The sequence below is a fragment of the Melanerpes formicivorus genome, unplaced genomic scaffold (assembly GCF_026170545.1).
Source record: "Melanerpes formicivorus ecotype bairdi unplaced genomic scaffold, bMelFor1.0.p_v2 SCAF_90, whole genome shotgun sequence".
NCBI classification, from domain to species: Eukaryota; Metazoa; Chordata; class Aves; order Piciformes; family Picidae; genus Melanerpes; species Melanerpes formicivorus.
In genome coordinates, this window is record NW_027142442.1 from 982,501 (window position 1) to 1,001,725 (window position 19,225).

The 19,225-nt window shown below is 42.4% G+C and overlaps 1 protein-coding gene across 4 annotated transcripts in view; it reads right to left on the reverse strand.

Annotated features, from left to right (window-relative positions):
• Positions 1 to 2,516: 2,516 nt before the first annotated feature.
• The window catches only part of SEC23A (SEC23 homolog A, COPII coat complex component), a 35,631-nt gene continuing 18,922 nt past the window's right edge, over positions 2,517 to 19,225 (reverse strand). For all 4 annotated transcript variants that reach the window (XM_068165520.1, XM_068165521.1, XM_068165518.1 and 1 more), the window contains 8 exons: positions 18,801 to 18,907; positions 16,766 to 16,919; positions 13,914 to 13,991; positions 12,730 to 12,891; positions 11,272 to 11,358; positions 10,456 to 10,611; positions 9,161 to 9,226; positions 2,517 to 4,233 (listed from right to left, as the gene is read on the reverse strand). In XM_068165520.1, coding sequence (XP_068021621.1) covers positions 4,144 to 4,233; positions 9,161 to 9,226; positions 10,456 to 10,611; positions 11,272 to 11,358; positions 12,730 to 12,891; positions 13,914 to 13,991; positions 16,766 to 16,919; positions 18,801 to 18,907 — 900 coding nt within the window. In that variant the 3' untranslated portion in view covers positions 2,517 to 4,143. The remainder of the gene's footprint in view (positions 4,234 to 9,160; positions 9,227 to 10,455; positions 10,612 to 11,271; positions 11,359 to 12,729; positions 12,892 to 13,913; positions 13,992 to 16,765; positions 16,920 to 18,800; positions 18,908 to 19,225) is intronic.

Here is a 19,225-nt window from a genome sequence, read left to right on the forward strand (position 1 = left end):
AGAAAGATAAGAGAGAGAGAGAGAAAGAGAAGAGGACACTTGATTACACCAGCAACTAGCAAAACTGGAAACACACCTGGGCCCAAAGCCTCATGCATCTACTGCCCTCTCGAGGTAATGCCAGCAATTAAAATATCCCACCGGGTGGGGAGCTGCAAATCCGTGCTACTGTCTGCCTGTAGCTGGCCCCGCTCCTGCAACCCTACAAAACCACTGAATTGAAGCCTAAGTGTGGCAGGGCTTATCTGTTAGTCTTAAGTACTGAAATTCATCTTGGAATGTAATATCTTCTTTAAGCAAAGCTCTGATCCTGCAGGGGATTGACTAGCAACGCATATATGATCCGTACACAGCAAAATAACTGCTCATCCATTGAGATCAAATTTGCAGAAGCAATTTACTCCATTTCCTTGGGAGATTGGTGCTGTGAAAGTATTCTTTGTTTCCTGTAAGGACGTTGGAACTGTCAAGTGCAATATGCAATTTCAAGTAGCGTACAGTATATACATACATCTCTACCAGCAAGCAAGACAGTTGTGTCTGAGATGAACCCTGCAGGAATCTAAAACAGATGTCCTATTTATTCTGCTCAGCTTAATTTCAAGTTATTTCAGACTTTGCTTAGAGTGGTCATCTAGACAAGGCCCTGGGTTCCCAGCTCTAGGTGGCCCTGCTTGAACAGGGGGGTTGAACATGGATTTGAGGAGGAAGTTCATCACCATGAGAGTGGTGAAACCCTGGAATGGGTTGTCCAGGGAGGTGGTCGAGGCCCTGTCCCTGGAGGTGTTTAAGACCAGGCTGGATGAGGCTCTGGCCAGCCTGATCTAGTGTGGGGTGTCCCTGCCCATGGCAGGGGGGTTGGGACTTCCTGTAAAAAAAAAACAACCCAAACATTTCACTAAATAATGAAATAACTACTGTATCTGAAAATAGCACAAATTAAAATTCCCAGCTGCCTTTATGCTTGAGTGGAAAATTGCAAATCAATGGCTTACTTGATCAGATAGTGTTGGGTGCTAGGTTGGACTTGATGATCTCAAAGGTCTTTTCCAACCTGGTTTATTCTATTCTGTTCTATTCTACTCTAATCAACTAGATGATCCTTGTGGTCCCTTCCCACCCTGACTGATACTACGATACTATGATACCTCCAGAGGTCCCTTCCAACCTCAGACATTCCACGAGTAGCACACACAAGTGGGACTCACTATCCTGCAGTCTTGGTGGATCACAGGCAATTACCAAATCCACCTCATTTTCTGCAGTTATCTATCAGAGTATTCTTGCTTTCTCAAGGAAAATTCCCTCATATCCCTTAGCCAGAAGGAGGTTATTCTTAAGTTATTTCATTATTAAGTTATTTAAACAATCACTTTAGCCTGGAAGGTGCAGCCATCAGTTTTGAGCACATTGCATCTGTGCTCAGAAGTATCCTGTCAATATGTAACTAACACACCTGGTAAGTACAAAGTGAAGCAATTTCAGTTCTTCCCAAAGGAAAGGAAGTAACAGCAGAACATTTATCCACAGAACTTCAGCACAGCCTTTTATATTTTTGTTTTTCATTAGCAAAATGTAAAAATAGCAATCAGTGCACTTGGTTCAATTTACCTTTAATGGGCCACAAATTACAAAATAAGATTGACTAAACACCTATTTGCCATGAACATGTTGGATAATATATTCTGCAAGGGCTGCAGTAGAAGAGAATAGAATTAACCAGGTTGGAAAAGACCTTTGAGGTCATCAAGTCCAACCTATCACCCAACATCATATAATCAACTAAACCATGGCACCAAGCATCCCATCCAGTCTCTTCCTAAACACGTCCAGTGATGGTGATTCCATCACCTCCCTGGGCAGCACATTCCAATGGGCAATCATTCTCTCTAGGAAGAACTTCTTCCTAACATCCAGCCTAAACCACCCCTGGTGCAGCTTGAGACTGTGTCCTCTTGTTCTGGTGCTGGCCGCCCAGGAGAAGAGACCAGCCCCCACCTGGCTACAACAGGTAGTTGTAGAAAGCAATAAGGTCTCCTCTGAGCCTCCTCTTCTCCAGGCTGAGTAACCCCAGCTCCTTCAGCCTCTCCTCATAGGGCTTGTGCTCTAAACCCCTCCCCAACTTTGTTGCCCCTCTTTGGACACATTCCAGCAACTCAACATCTTTCCTAAACTGAGGGGCCCAGAACTGGACACAGTACTCGAGGTGTTGCCTGACCAGTGCTGAGTACAGGGGCAGAATGACTTCCCTGCTCCTGCTGGCCACACTATGCCTGATACAGGCTAGGATGCCATAGGCCTTCTTGGCCACCTGGGCAGACTGCTGGCTCATGTTCAGCCTACTATCAACCAGTAACCCCAGGTCCCTTTCTGCCGGGCCGCTCTCTGCTCCTCCACCCATCCATGGCACAGCTTTGCTTCTGGGGCATTTTTTTCTCCCTTGGAAACAGCCACTATAGGATGCCAAGCAGGTGTTCATAACACCTGGGTAGAAAGGAAAGCACAGAAAACCTTCATCCATTATAATGATTTATTAGTCAAACAGTACTTAACTGTCAAATATATTGGAGAATTGTTTTATCTGTTTATGAGCTAAAACAAAACAAAGTCAAGAGGGTGACTGATTTTTTTTTACCTCCTAAACTGCCACTAGTGTGAACAATTCAGTATCTCTGGAAACTAAACAAACTTCAAACCAATTATTACATGAATGAAAGGGGTGAAGTTATTCCAGGTTTTATCCTTACTACCTTTATTTTCACATCTCCTTTCAAGCACTGGCAGAAATCAGCACGATAAATACGAAAGGTGAGAGAAAAACATGTGGTTTATTTGTACCAAGGCAAAAGTATCTCATCTCATGTAGATCAAAGAATTGAAGAGCAATTGATTTAATCAAGTTTCTGAGAATTTTCAGGTAACAGGAAAAAAAAAACCTTCATGCTTGTCACTCCAGCAGATGATTGAATTTCCTATGACAAAACTCTCTTCCTTCACACTTGGCACAAACTTTTATTGCCCACCACCACATTTCACATCTTTACTTATCAAAATGTCCTCTTAGCTATGTAAACATGTCTTATGTGTAAACTTCAACGAGTCAGTGGGAAAGCCTACTAATTTCCACACCCCAAAAAATCAAGTAAGAGCTAAATATCAAATCAATTAAATCAGATTTTATGTAATACTGTTTCAACAAGCACTACAGCCTGTTGATTCATAACAGAAAGGATGCAAGAAACAGAAAGCAGATGTGCAGTGTCATGCATTAGTGTAGTAACATTATAAGGCAATAACAAAAAAAAAAGGTAGATGTATATTTAAGTGTATTTGCCAAGACAAAAATCAAGGCTGCACTCTTAGTTCATTTTTTGGTAGTGTAGGCTTTCTTCTTAGCTCAAGCTAGAAGTCTCAACTTTGGAGCATATTCCTCTGTTAATGCATTTGGCAACAGGTATTTCTGTCAAAACTAGAACATGTGAATTTCAATTTGGTGCAGTCACAGATTTTTTTTTTACTTTTTCAGTTTCAAATTCTTTGTGGAGAAAGAAAGGGGAAAAAAAAAAAATCTCCTAAGGGAAATTAAATACTCCTACGAACACAGACAAAAACATCTCTGCAGGAAAGAAAAGCTTGGCAGCCTAGGTCAAAAGACTAAGTTTTAGATGCTTTTATAGTTGTGTATGCTTTTTTGTTGTTTCTTTGTTCACTTTGTGCTCAAATCAAGTAAGCAAAAGTAATCACATGGCAGCCTGGAAAGCCCGACATCACCTTTGTTGTTCAACGTGCCTTTGTAGTGCACAGCAGAATCCACCTCAACCGTTTAAAATGGGAACTGAAATCACATCTCCAAAGTTGTTATAAATTATCTCAAAGTAATTATAGCAACAGAGTAATCAAAGTGACTGCCCTTTTTCCTCTAATTATAACTTAATCTATTACCTGTCATTTTTACAGACTGCAGTTCACATTACAGCATTTGCTGGTAATAAAAGCTTTTCTTTGACAACACTCTTTCACATCTAGTCAGGCAGCTTGTGCATATCAGAGCATTCTGTCAGGAAGAGACATGGAAAAGGATAAAGGAGAAAAAGCTGAAATATGGCTACAGCTTATCTGTGCCTTTTAATGCACTGCAGAATCTCAGGCAGCACTAGAGACAGCAAGTTTCTTCAGATGATCCATAAATACTTGCAAGCTGACGTCATCGGTAAGAATGGGTGCTCCAGACTCCTATAAAATAAAACAATGAGAACCAATTATACTGATTGTGAAGAGAAAAAGCATTTTAAGGCACGATGCTTTCCATGAAATAAACACTCCATTGATTTAGAAAGACCTTAGAAGCTGAAATCCTCCGACAAAACCCAGCAGACTGTACATTTACATCAATCTTCCTGTTTACATAAATTCAAGCATGAAATACAGCTACACTGTTTTCCATGTTAATGTACACAGAGTGAGCTACAGTATAGCAAGATATCTACAGCAACCATATAGAACTCCAGAGTTTTTGACAGCTGTCAAATACTAACTTGCACATTTTTAACAGCGAGTAAAACTCGATGCCACAATCCCTGTGTCATCCCTACCTCGGTGGAGCAAAGGCGAGACAAACAGAAGTGACACAAGCAACCAATCAGCATTTGACAGTGATGCTCACACACATCAAAAATGGTGAAAGGAGGACACAAAGCCACTATAGGGTCTGATTTGACATCAAGTAGAGGTCAATGATCTTCCTCTCAAGGAAAGTGGAGCCAGTTCTCTCCTACAGCTCTGTGTCCCTTCAGAGAAATACCAAAACCAATATCTGAAGGTCATGCCACTACAAAATCAAATCACAACAGATTAAAAACACCCTTTTGGGTGGACTTTTTTGCAATTTATTTTTTGACCTCAGATGTAATTTTCCCAAATCCAAGAAGCTCAAGATGGTCATCTTTTAATTACTATTTTTAGACAACTCTGAAGTCCTTTGAAATCAATCTGCCATTGCCTCAATTCACAAATGCAGGAAGAAATCCTGTAAATCAACAGAAGCACTGTGCCTCTGTACATCTCAGTGAAAGCAGAGCTCACTGAATTCTGACAAATGTATCCAAAACACAGGCCTGAAAGCCTTAACTAAGCTGCATAGAACTGCTGCCATTTTCTGAGAACTGGCCCAAACCAGTGCTCAGCTAATGCTCAAGGGACAAATCCATGAGCAGTAACAGTTCCTAGATCACTTCAAAACACTTGACACAATACACAGCCACTCTCAAGGAATGACCACTAAATTATCAGCTGATTGTAGCAAGATGAGAGAGTAAAGGCTGTTCTACTTCCAAGTCTGCCAAATGTAAGCCTGAGTTCCTTTATTTAAAAAGCCACAAGGAAATTGCCAAATAGTTTAATTCTAGGGCAGGATATGATTTGTCACTTTGTGTCATCCTTCAGAGGAGGACAGAATAGAATAATAGAATAGAATAATAAACCAGGTTGGAAAAGACCTTCAAGATCATCACGTCCAACCCATCAACCAATCCAACCCACCTAAACAACTAACCCATGGCACCAAGCACCCCATCAAGTCTCCTCCTGAACATCTCCAATGATGGTGACTCCACCACCTCCCCAGGCAGCCCATTCCAATGGGCAATCACTCTCTCTGTATAGAACTTCTTCCTAACCTCCAGCCTGAACCTCCCCTGGTGCAGCCTGAGACTGTGTCCTCTTGTTCTGGTACTGGCTGCCTGGGAGAAGAGACCAACATCCGCCTGTCTACAACTTCCCTTCAGGATATCAGAGGAGCTGATAGACCCTCATGAAAAAAAGAGATCCCCCATGATGACTGCTGGTGGTAAACCAGGGCAATTAAAGCCAATGCACAGACTCTTACTCCTGAAGCTGAAAACCTCCTCCAACACATGCACACAGGCAGCTGCTGTCACCATCACTACCACTAGCAGCAGCAGCTTTCCTGTGATGACTGGGAACCCTTAATTGTAGTAGGTAAATTGGAATAGAATAGAATAGAATAGACCAGACCAGAAGACACCTTTGAGATCATCGAGTCCAACCTATCATCCACACTATCTCATCAACTAAACCATGGCACCAAGTGCTTCATCCAGTCTCTTCCTAAACACCTCCAGTGATGGTGACTCCACCACCTCCCTGTGTAGCCCATTCCAATGGCCAATCACTCTCTCTAAAGTAAATAGCAGAGCATTTTATTTGGGGGGTGTGGTGAAGGCACATTATGCCCCGATGCTGAATCTTGTCCCAGCATGTGGGCAAGTTCCCCCTCCCTCTAGGAGGGAGACAAAAGCCAAGGCATTAGCCAGGCTTGCACGCACCCAGCGCATGCAGTGCTTGTGCTTACACCAAGTATGGGCATGATTCTAGCTTCACGCTTTCTATAGGCTGAAGCCAGTTGCTTATGAGAGTGCCCATTGGTCAAGCCCAGCCTCGAGGAATCTATAAGTATCACCCCAGTTGGTGAACACGTTGCCCCCTCATTTACTTTGTCTCTGTGCTTGCTCGAGAGAGTAAGTCTCGAACTGCAGCCTTTGCCATTGAGCTTATTGTTATTAGCTTCTGTTATACATGCACGCATACTGGAAGCCTCTGCATTGTTGAAGAAGCCCAGAGGGAGGACCTTCGCTGAGCCTGAGGAACTCAGCATTGCTACAACCAGTCGTGCCGATCGGAAGAGCCCATCGTGCCACCAGAGGACTGGACCAACCCCCGCGGGTAAGATCTGCCCAGTTGCCGGGGAGAAGGGACTTGATCAATACCGAGTGCCGCTCTCTCAGAGCCGCCGAGTGCCGCTCTGAGCCCTGTGAATTCCAGGGAAAACCAGAGCATTGTTCGTGCTTGTATTGCACCGGACCCGGGACCACTACGAGAGTCCTGTTGCTCCTTTAACCTCGGTAAAGAGAATCCGCCGCCTAACGCAGCCGCATTCTCTCCCTGAGGCTGTTTGCATCAGCCCCGAGAACCGCCGTGGTTGGGCCGACCCCCGTAGCTTCGCCTGCTTCCGTCGTTCGAGCCCACCTACCGGCCACCGTCGTCCCGCCCTGCCGTGCGAGCCGACTTTAGAGGGCCGACCCCACGGACCGACCCCGACCAGGACCGATCCCTGTTGTCTGAAGGGGATTGAATATTGTCCACGTGCTTTCCACCCACTAGCACTCAGTTCAAAGTATCCGCGTCTAGCAGAGTAAGCGCTGACGCATAGAAAGATTGTAATATTGCTGTGTATAGCCAGAAGCCGCCCGCGTCCCGCCGAGTCTCCATCTAGTGGCCAAGCGGCGGAACTGCACCCTTCGTTATATGAATATAGAAAGGGTTTATAGATAGTTCAATTACGTTATAATCATAACACTAAGCCAGTTGTGGAATGTATTTCACGAACGTGCACTAGAACATGTATATAAGTTGGTGATTCATCGGTTATTAATAGTTTGATAATTAATAAAATAATATTTTTCATAATTCATATTTCATATTCATAAATTTAATAACCTCTTCACCACAGGGGGGAATAGTGAAAACTAGCAATGTATAAGCATGAATAGTACAGGAGAACTTGCCTTGATTTTTTTGCAGACCACCTTAAGTTTTATTTTCTGCTGATGTAAAATTGTGATTTAAGACATACAATGAGGATTTTAACTTAATTCACAGCCATTGGGTGACAGCCAGTTGGGAATTTGATAAGATTTGTGCCACTGCTCTATTATTTTTAATTTCTAATGGCAAATTCCCTACAGTCTCCAAGACAAAAAAAACCCTGACACAAACCATCACACACCCCCCACAATATATATATTTGTTTATATATTAGAAATGCTTTTATACACAAATAAAGTACATTTTATATATAGATAGAAATATACAGAAAATGTATTTTTAAAGGGCTGAAAATAAGAGTCATTCTCAAATAAATGCCATGTCTAATATAATCTGAAAATTTCAACTCTATCCTCAAGGAGTAACCCACACAACAGAGCTGCACGAAAAGTTTACCATTTGCTGAAACCTTTTCCATGCCAGATAAATCACCCACTTGTTAAAGGTTTAGAAAAACAACCCCTTTCCTTACAACACCAAAACTCACACCTCGTCAATCCAGCACCCCCTGAAACACGGTTTCAGCGGTGTGTGGGTGCCCTCTGCCGGTCACCACGGAGTAACAGATGTTTTGTAGCTTTTCAGTTATGCACAAAACCTACATGAACTAATCCATGAAACTCATGAACAAAACAAGCAAACCCAATCCGGTTTAGAACTTTCTCCCAACAGCTGCATTCCTCATGTCTCCATTATTTGTACTTGATTCAAGTTTGTTTTCACATCCACCCCACCCACCATCTCCCCAGCAAACAAAGCAAGATATTATGTTGAGCACACAGGCTACAATGTGACTGGGGAGATTAACAAACCATTTCTTACCTTACCCTGGAACTGACTCTTAGTAACTGGATAGAACTCCCTGACAAAAAAATCAGTGCCATGAAATTGCTACAGCTTTCTCACTTGCAACTTGAAGACTGTATGCTCTTTAGTAAACCACTCTCAAAGTACAATTAATGTGTAACTGATGTTATTGTATTTTCATGAGAAAATGGCACTCTACTGGCATTCACTCACAGCAGTGTTTCTCTTCTTTCCCATGTGGAAGGGGAACATGGTACTAGGATGCAACACTCAAGCAAGCTGCTCCACAAACAAGACTCTTGAATTCTTAGGTAACCTCCTTGCTAAAGACAAGATCTGAAAAACTGCTGCCCAAGCCACAAAACCCCTGTCACAAAAATACTAGTGTACTTAAATACTCATCTACTTTTCAGTTCTTGCTCACAACTTCAAAATTTATCTCCACTATTGCAAAAAGGGCCCTTAGTCTTTATGTGTCCTCATTCTACACAATTTGAAGGTATCTGTCCAAGAAAGGTGGCTAGGGATGAAAACAGCCTAGCAGAAGCTTAAAATAACCAAACCAGATCACTTCTGTCTGAAGAAGTGAAATGTATTTCTCTGAACCTTTGCAATTTCTTCCTCAGTTTTAAAACTTGGCATTGTTACTTGTATGTACACAATGTGTCATTTGGGTTCTGAAACAGGGAAAAAGAAACTTGTGCATACAAGCTTCAGCATCCGTACTCACCTGTCCCCACGCATACATGTTGTTGTGAGTCTGAGAGGGATTTACTTTTGAAAGCAGGAAACGAGCCTTTAAAACACAAAACACAGGCAAGAAATTAATCAAATAGAAGTTTGGTTTGCTCAGAAAAAAATTACATGTGCATGAAATATGTCATTTCTATTCTTTGGAGGTAAAAACATGCACTGATAAGCTCTTCAGAAGAGCAAGTAGCACCTCTGTAAGTAAAGCCCCTAGCTGGATCCTACAGCTGTAATACAGAACTGCTAACAACTTTCCAGTGGGGCAGAAAGTAAGGGTTTGTTTTTTCCTAACCACTAGTAAAGCAAATGTCAGTATCAATAAGGTATTAGTTGGTAAGTTTCAAAACAGTAACACCAAGAATAATTCAGGTACTGATACAGAGACTCTGACAAGGACTATCTTTTTTCGTACTGCCACAAAAATGATCAGGGGATTGGAGCACCTCTGCTACAAGGACAGGATGAGGTAGTTGGGGTTGTTTAGGCTGGAGAACAGAAGGCTCCAGAGAGACTCATAGAATCAATAATGTTGGAAAAGACCTCAAAGATCATCAAGTCCAGCCTGTCACACAAGACCTCATGACTACTAAACCATGGCACCAAGTGCCATGTTCAATCCCTTCTTGAACACCTCCAGGGATGGTGACTCCACCACCTCCCTGAGCAGCCCATTCCAATGGCTAACAACTCTTTCTGTGAAGAACTTTCTCTTCTCCTCAAGACCTAATAGCAACCTTTCAGTACCTGAAGGGGGCCTACAGGAAGGACAGAGAGACACTTTACAAAGGCCTGAAGTGACAGGATGAGGGGCAATGGCTTCAAACTACAAAAGGGCAGATTTAGACTGGATATTGGGAAGATGTTCTTTACCGTAAGGGCAGGGGAACAGGTTGCCCAGGGAGGTGGTTGAGGCCCCTTGCCTGGAGATACCTTGGGCAACCTGGTCTAGTTGAGGATGTCCCTTCTGACTGCAGGGAGGTCAGACTAGATGACTTTTGGAGGTCCCTTCCAACCTAAACTATTCTATGATCTCACACAGGAATCTGTGAGTCCAAGTCAGTATGGTAAAACCACTAACTAAAAAAAGAGGATTCACAAACTGGACAAAAATCTACTATTAAATATATGGCTCTGTAAAAGCTTGGAAACTCAAAATATTCACCCTCAATTTACATCAACTCCAGCACAGAAATGTATGTTTACTACCAAAAAAAAAATCCCATGACATTACTAACACATCACTTCTTAAATTAGGTAATTTTTGTGTCACCATACCTGGCTTCCTCCATGCTCTGTATCAATATATCTGGGCATTGGAAATCTGGAATGAAGAATTTCTTGGGCATCATCTATTGGAGCTTGCAGTAAGTGGTGAAAGTTTTCATATTCTGGCATATCCTGGTAACCTGATTTACGCCACTGAGCTATGGTCTGAGGATAGGGGGAAGAAAGAAGTTTAGAAGTCATTCACCAAACTTTCTTAGAGGGTACAGAGAGAAGGATGTGTCAACACTCACCTATCCTTTATCACTCACCCCTTTCTGCCCTTTAGAATGGAAGCCAGTATTTAAATGCCAAGATGTGCAAGTAACATGACAACAGATTACTTTCAAACTCTCCAATCTGGGGTCACAGTATCACAGTATAACTGTGTCCATCTGTGTCTCCTTTTTGTCATTCTTTGTATGATAAACATTTAGCTCATAAGGTCAAGGACACTCTTTACAGTTCTCTATCTGCATGTTTAGTATTTATCTTTCAGGGCCTGCAGCACAGCCTCCCAACTTTCTACCAATGAAGCTTTCTGATCAGTCAGCTCACTGATACAGGCTGTTGTTAGGAAAGACCTAGAGAAATCCTCATCAGGGTTAACCCCCTTCTTTGCTTGGCAACAGTTTTAAGCTGAGGCTCTCATTCTTGCCTCCAGTCTGAGCTACATTGCAGCCATGCCTGTACCTGGCCATGCTTCCCACTCATCTGCACCCCAACCCAGAGACTTGGACTCCTGGCTTGAACCAGGATCTGCTTGACTTTTATAATGTAGCACTCCTACAGAAAAAGAGTATCTAAGTAAGAAATGACAAATCTTACCTCTCCATGATAAATAAGGATCTGGAAAAAGGTGTCCATAAGGAGAATGCGATCTGGTAAGATGCTGCTGCTGTCCAGAAGAACAGGCTACGATTTAAAATGAAATTGAAGTTACCAACTGAAGAAGAATTGAGCAATCACAGCAAGCACTACCAGCTTCTGGACTCACTGAATCTCAGGAACTTTTTCATCACTTACTAAAGCTCCCTGTCTCCACATATACCTACAAAATTCCATTAATTAGAATGATATTTCAGTGGATAAAGATTCAGTAGTTATACTATTACAAGATTTAGGGGTGGTTTGTTGGTTTTTGCCTTGTCCTAGCAGCTATTATTACTGTGCATAGTAAATACTGTATACACTGTATAGAGTAAATACTCATCATTGATGAAATCTAATGTAGCATTTAACTTTCAATGCATCCCTCTAAGGGCAGGGACACTATATTAGCACTATTTGATTTAACTGCATCAGTACCATATGAGTTCATTGGGTCAATTTTATTAGGGATACCCAAATTTTTAACTATTTCAAGAATAATATAAAAAGAACCCCATATTATGAGGTATCAACTCCATCATGCTTCCACTTTGCATCACTCATGTGATTGTTACTCATACATGAATGATCCTGCGAGCATACATAAATGAACCTGTGAGCAGCTCTTCACAAACCACCTCATTAAACTCCACCCTTAAGCCTTTTTTTCCCCTTCTATCCCCATGACATAATTTTAACAGAAACAAACAAAAGAAAAAATGCTAACAGAAATTAGAATCCCAACCTGCCAAGATCTTTGCCTACTATGTTTATTTTAACTGTTTTTTCTCATTCTCTCTTATCTCTCAGACTACTTTTGTTGTCTCATCTCACAGTTCTTTCCCCAGCTTTACTTTAGGTATATACAGAATGTGCTATGATAAGGTTAGCTGGAAGGCTCTGTACAAAATCTACACATAGTAGTAACCACACCAAAATTAGAAACTTTGGAGGAGGGCATTAAGATAGAGGGGATTTTGTACCTTTGGGAGGGAAGAAAAAAAAGGGAGAAAGAAAAACAAAACCAACAACAACAGACAAAACTAAATACAAACACACAAAAAACACCCAAGCTTTTCTTCCAAACTCTAAAGTACATTTCCAAATCACATTTGTGGTGGATGTTTACATTCTGCACCATAAAAACGAAAGTAAAACTCCTACAGCTCTCAAAGCCTAACAAAAAAAGTACCATTCCTTAGTCTAAAACATCACCTCTTCACATGACAACTTGTTCTCAAGACAATGCCACACCAAAGTTTTGATAGGCCTTGTTCATAGCACGTTCTATATTAAATAAGTGTTCTTTCTCTAGCAATAAAACAATCCATTTAATAACATGTAACAGTGAAGACAACAGTCACCTCCCTCAAAACAGCACCTTTTAACCTACTATCAGGTTACACATAACGATACCTCTGGAGGTCCATTGAAAGAGTAGGCATAAAGGATTGGCTGGACCATGATAAGCGACTGGGTTAGATCTTGACGCATGAAATGATGACGATAGTAGGAGCTCTCATCTGGACTGTTGTTAAAAACTTGCAAGAAAGGAGACCTTCTCAAGTGAAACATAAACTGCAAAACAAAGAAAATGTTTGTTTGAACTTTGACAAGTGAAAAGAAGAGCAGGACAACGAGAGCAATGTTCTCCACAGACTTCATGAGACCAATGCCACAAGGCAATTGAATTCCAAGTTGTTTAAAGTTTCTAACTTGTATGTGCACCTTTACTAGTTTTAGATATGCTTATGAGAGCAAGACAGAGATCAGAATGGACAAATCTGCAAAGCAGCTCTGAATTGAGAGAAATGTATTACTCCTTGTTCTCACAAATAGCATGTGACTGAATATTGTCAAATCCTTCCCTTACTGTGAGGGTCTACTGTTCCTATGAGGGAGGTTGCCGTGCTCGAACACACAAGATACGAGCAGAAAAAAACAGAACATTAACCACAGCAAACCTGAACATGGTTTGTAAAAGGAAAAAAGTAAATCAAGTGACTGCTGAAAAAATCTCCTCACACTTAACACCCTGAGACAGACTGGTAGATTGATAACTCAAACCATAGAATCCTATGAAGAGTCCAAAAGCAACTTATCTAGAGCAGTAAGAATGGAGAAATTTATCAGAATATAATATTAGCAAAGACATTGTTCAATGTTTAATATACTCAAGCTCAAGTTCACTTCACCAGAGAAGTGATTCTTTCAGGTCAGCATTATCCAGGAAACAACAAAGTAAAACTGTATCTTCTTTCATGTTTTCTGAATTCCTTCATGAAAACTGCCCATGGAATAAACCAAGAGTATCATTATCTGAACTACAGCCTCAGGTAAGATGAAGATTCCATTATAGAGGGGAAAAAAAACATACACAGAGGAAGTTTTACTATAAGGACAGAGGGAGACATGGGACAGAGCAGCACAGACAGTGGAAGTGATTTGATGAACGTCACATGCCAGACAACACGTGGGAGCAGGGGATCTTTTCACTCTGGTATTCGATGTAAAGCCTTATTTTACTCTGTGCTAGTTGTCTTTTCCTTCACTAAGCATTCTCTGTTTACCACTTAGAGACAGGTCTTCCTTCTACTCACCTGTGGGTAAAGTGAAAATGTTTCTGAAAATCTGAAAGAGCTTGGATCATCTTTATGATAGTCTCCAAATTTCTGGCACTAGAGTTAAAGGAAAATTTATCTCAATTAAGAAACATAATTGCTCAGTCACACCATTACTGTGCTTGTTTCTAAGACACATGACCTGACCTGTTTATGGTTTTGCAAGCGAACAGAAACCTAGCAAAAACACTGGAGAGCATGTTTAGAATGAAATCATTAACAGCTACTTAGAAGAAATAAAAATCTCTTAAACCACCAAAAAAACCAGAAAACCCACCAACCAACCAACCACCACCAAACCCAAAACCAGAGAAAACTGAATTTCTAAAAATAAAGGAAAAAAAAAAGACATTCTGTACTTTCTAGGTATTTGACTTCTCTTTTGGTTTTGTCTCACTATTTCATCCACAGTATTATCACACAACAGCATCTCACTTAGGAGGAAAGGCTGAGAGCTCTGGATCTGTTTAGCCTGGAGAGTACTGAGAGGGGATCTTCTCAATGCTGACCATTACCTGAAGGGGGGGGGGGGGGGGGGGGCAAGAGGACTGGGCCAAACTCTTTCTCGTGGTGCCCAGTAACAGGAAAAGGGGCAACAGGCACAAACTGGAGAGAACTTCCATCTGAAATTGAAGAACTTTACTTTGAGGGTAGAGGAGCACTGGAACAGGCTGCCCAGAGAGGTTGCGGAGTCTCCTTCAATGGAGATACACAAAACCTGCCTGGGCATGGTCCTGGACAAGCTTTCTCTAGGTGACATTGCTTTCACAGTATCACAGTATCACAGTATAACTTAGGTTGTAAAGGACCTCGAGGATCATCGAGTCCAACCTGTTACCACAGACCTCATGACTAGACCATGGCACCAAGTGCCACGTCCAGTCTCCTCTTGAACGCCTCCAGGGATGGTGACTCCACCACCTCCCTGGGCAGCACATTCCAATGACGAATGACTCTCTCGGTGAAGAACTTTCTCCTCACCTTGAGTCTAAACCTCCCCTGGTGCAGCTTGAGACTGTGTCCCCTTGTTCTGGTGCTGGTTGCCTGGGAGAAGAGACCAACCCCTTCCTGGCTACAACCACCTTTCAGGTAGTTGTAGAGGGCCATGAGGTCACCTCTGAGCCTCCTCTTCTCCAGGCTAAACAATTCCAGCTCCCTCAGCCTCTCCTCATAGGGCTTGTGTTCAAGGCCTCTCCCCAGCCTTGTTGCCCTTCTCTGGACACATTCAAGTGTTTCGATGTCCTTCTTAAACTGAGGGGCCCAGGACTGGACACAGGACTCAAGGTGCAGCCTAACCAAAGCAGAGTACAGGGGCACAATGACCTCCCTGCTCCTGCTGGCTACACTATTCCTAATGCAGGCCAGGATGCCATTGGCCCTCCTGGCCACCTGGGCACACTGCTGGCTCATATTCAGGTGGCTGTCGATCAGCACCCCCAGGTCCCTCTCTGTTTGGCAGCTCTAAGCAGAAGGGTTGGACTAAATGACCTCCAAACATCCTTTTCTAACCCCTGCTATTCTGTCATTCTGTAATATCCATTGCTGCATATTTTTTCTTGCCTTTCATAGGAGTGTAGTATTAGCCGTTGTCTAGGCACCAGGACCTCCCTTATCATCCTGATGAAGATGGTGGTTAGTTGTAATATTGGCCAACTCTTTCATCACCTTCAGGTGAATGGCATCTAATTTCATGTGTAGAGTACATGCAGGGAAGACCATGACTGACAGCTCCCCATCTGCTGGCAGCTGCTGCTTCTGCATGCAGTGGTTTAGGAGCAAGCTTTGTATTCAAAGACTGAAGGGAAAATATGTCTTCTTGCAGGACATTAACCACAGAACTTAAATGTGAAAAACTACATATTAAACTAATACCTTCAATCAGATTATAGTAATTAGGTATTAGATAGAAGACTTCTGGTGTCGTGCACAATGACTTATTTCTTGTGCCTGTATTTATGTGCAGAGGGAACTGAAACTGTGGCAAGGAAAGGGGAAATAAAATTTAAGAATCATCATTAATAACTTATTATGTTGGGTTTTTTTTAATCTGGCAATGGTACTGTTTATCTTCATCTTAAAATATAAATAGGGAGGTGGTGAAGTCACCATCACTGGAAGTGTTTAAGAAGAGACAGAATAAGGCACTTGGTGCCATGGGTTAGTTGATTAGATGGTGTTAGGTGATAGGTTGGACCTGATGATCTCGAAGGTCTTTTCCAACCTGGTTGGTTCTATTCTACTCTATTCTAAATACTAGAGGCAGTAGGAAGTAGAGAATTTCTGCTAATATTTATTTTCTGCTAATCTCACGCTAGAATTTATCTCAATTGCTGGCAGTTAACAACTGCTGAGAACTGAGGAAGAGGACACAGTCTCAGGCTGCACCAGGGGAGGTTTAAGTTGGATGTTAGGAAGAAGTTCTATACAGAGAGAGTGATTGCCCATTGGAATGGGCTGCCTGGGGAGGTGGTGGAGTCACCATCATTGGAGGTGTTCAGGAGACTTGATGGGGTGCTTGGTGCCATGGGTTAGTTGTTTGGGTGGGTTGGATTGGTTGGACACGATGATCTTGAAGGTCTCTTCCAACCTGGTTTATTCTATGTAATTCTATGTAAACATCAGAAAACAAACTAAACACAAATCTGCTATTTTTCCCATTCAAAGGAAAAAAAATTCTTAGTTAATGCTGCATAGCCACTTGTAGAAATGTAGCATTCCATTTCATTTTGGTTTGGTTTTGAATAAACAGTCACTGAACAGTAGTCATTTAAGAATTGTATGTCTGGAGACAAAAAACCCCAATCTGAGTCTTTTAACATAGTGCTTTTTACCAGTCGTATAAGTTGTCTGTCCAGCCACCTAAGCACATCAGGCCCCTCTTCTGTCTCTGCCCTATACACTGCCAATCTAGCCATGAGAATCGCAGCAGCTTCCTGGTCAAAAGATGCAGCAATGTTTTGAATCTGTGTCTGTGCATCTGCCCAACTGCAAAAGAGAAGAAAACACACTTTATTTGCACCACAGTGAAAGACAAGATTCTCAGTCTCAAAATATCTCCTCACAAGGCAAAGAAAGCAGGGTTAGCAGTTTGATAAACTCATGCTGGAGTTTCAAAAAGAAATATATAATCTACTGGATGCAAATGAGCAGCCTCTCAGTTAATCATTCTCTAATTAGAATGATTTTAGAATGTCCCTGATTTGCACAGTTGCCATGCAACCAGTGAAGGAAAATATGCCACTTATAATACAGTTATTTTAAAAGTCTAAATCACAAAAGATAAGGGGCAGAACATCAAGCTAATAGCACATTCTCACACTAATAGCTTTCCTGGGCACCTTGCTTATCCTTTTCAATTCACAAGGTGAACTTTTTATCATAGTATCAGTCAGGGTTGGAAGGGACCACAAGGATCATCTAGTTCCAACCCCCCTGCCATGGGCAGGGACACCTCACACTAGATCAGGCTGGCCAGAGCCTCATCCAGCCTGGGCTTAAACACCCCCAGGGACAGGGCCTCAACAACCTCCCAGGACAACCCATGCCAGGGCTTCACCACTCTCATGGTGAAGAACCTCCTCCTCACGTCCAGCCTGAATCTCCCCACCTCCAGCTTCATTCCATTCCCCCTAGTCCTATCACTACCTGAGATCCTGACAAGTCCCTCCCCAGCCTTCCTGTAGGCCCCCTTCAGATACTGGAAGGCCACAATTAGGTCACCTCGGAGCCTTTTCTTCTGCAGACTGGACAGCCCCAACTCCTTCAGTCTGTGCTCATAGGAGAGGTGCTCCAGCCCTCTGATCATCCTCGTGGTCCTTCTCTGGACACCTTCCAGCACCTCCATATCCCTCTTGTAATAGGGGCTCCAGAACTGGACACAGTACTCCAGGTGGGGTCGCACCAGAGCTGAGTAGAGGGGGAGGACCACATCCCTTGACCTGCTGGCCACACTTCCCCTGATGCAGCCCAGGATCTGATTGGCTTTGCGGGCTGCAAGTGCACACTGAGAGCTCATGTTGAGCTTCTTGTCCACCAGCACCCCCAAGTCTCTCTCCTCAGGGCTGCTTTCCAGCCAGTCACTGCCCAGCCTTTATTTGTGCCTGGGATTGCTTCAACCCAGATGCAGAACCCTGCACTTGGTCTTATTGAACCTCATGAGGTTGGCTTGTGCCCACCTCTCCAGCCTGTCAAGGTCCCTCTGGATGGCCTCCCTTCCCTCCAGAGTGTCTGCTGCACCATCTGTCCTTGTATCAGCTGCCAAGAAGATTTTACTAACATAAGTAGTGTAAGCTGACAAGACATTCGTATCGACCGTAAGGACAGTGATTTTTTTGATAAACACTATTTTCCATCAAATTAACCAACCAATAATCTCCTTCAGCTTAAAGAAAATGTCACTGGATATTGAAAAAATGACTGTATAATATTAAACATTACTTTCTAAAGCTGCCAAGTAAATTGAGCCAAGGAAGGCACAGGTAAAGGTTAAAGATGGAAGAGCAGGTATTTACACTCCCCAGAGCAGCAGTTGACACTATGGAGTTAAGTTGTGATCTTTGCCATTCTCTAAGCTCAACTATCTCTTCACTTTAGACCATAGAATTTTACTCAAATATTCCTCTTCATCTGAAATCATTTGGATTACTTCAGAGCACTCCCACAACATTATACAGCCACTGCAAACTCTCAAGAGAAGAAACAGCCCACGGAACAAGAGAGGCAACTGCCTCAAAGGTATGATCATGCCTTCACCACCTGTGGCACTGCATATACCAGAACAATAGCCTGATTACAAAATCTAAAGATTAAAAGGCACATAAATATAGCCTGCTTTTTCAAAACTGATTCATGACAAGTAAAACATACTTTCTGGCAACTGTGGTCACTCTGATACGTCTCTGTCCACTGGAATGCTGGTACTGAGTCACAAACTGGATTGCGCCACGTCCTCCTTGAGGAATGGGAGCATTGTGCTATGTACAGGAGGAAGAAAAATACATGGAGTCTCAAGATTTCACAGTGTAATTTGAAAATGTATCAACTAATTACTAGAAAATGGTACAATTATTTGGAACATGCAGCTCAAGTTATGTGAATGGATTATCTGGTGCTTTTACTAGACTATCATCACTAAACACGGCAAATAAACTTGGAGAGTGTTAAGGAATACTGGGAGCAGTTGCTAATTTGCTTTATTATCATATTCATTAAGCTGTTAGTGTCCATCTCTAAGCTTTGACAACACCAAATGGCAACATCATTTGTATCCTTGCTACTGTGCTTGAAAGAAC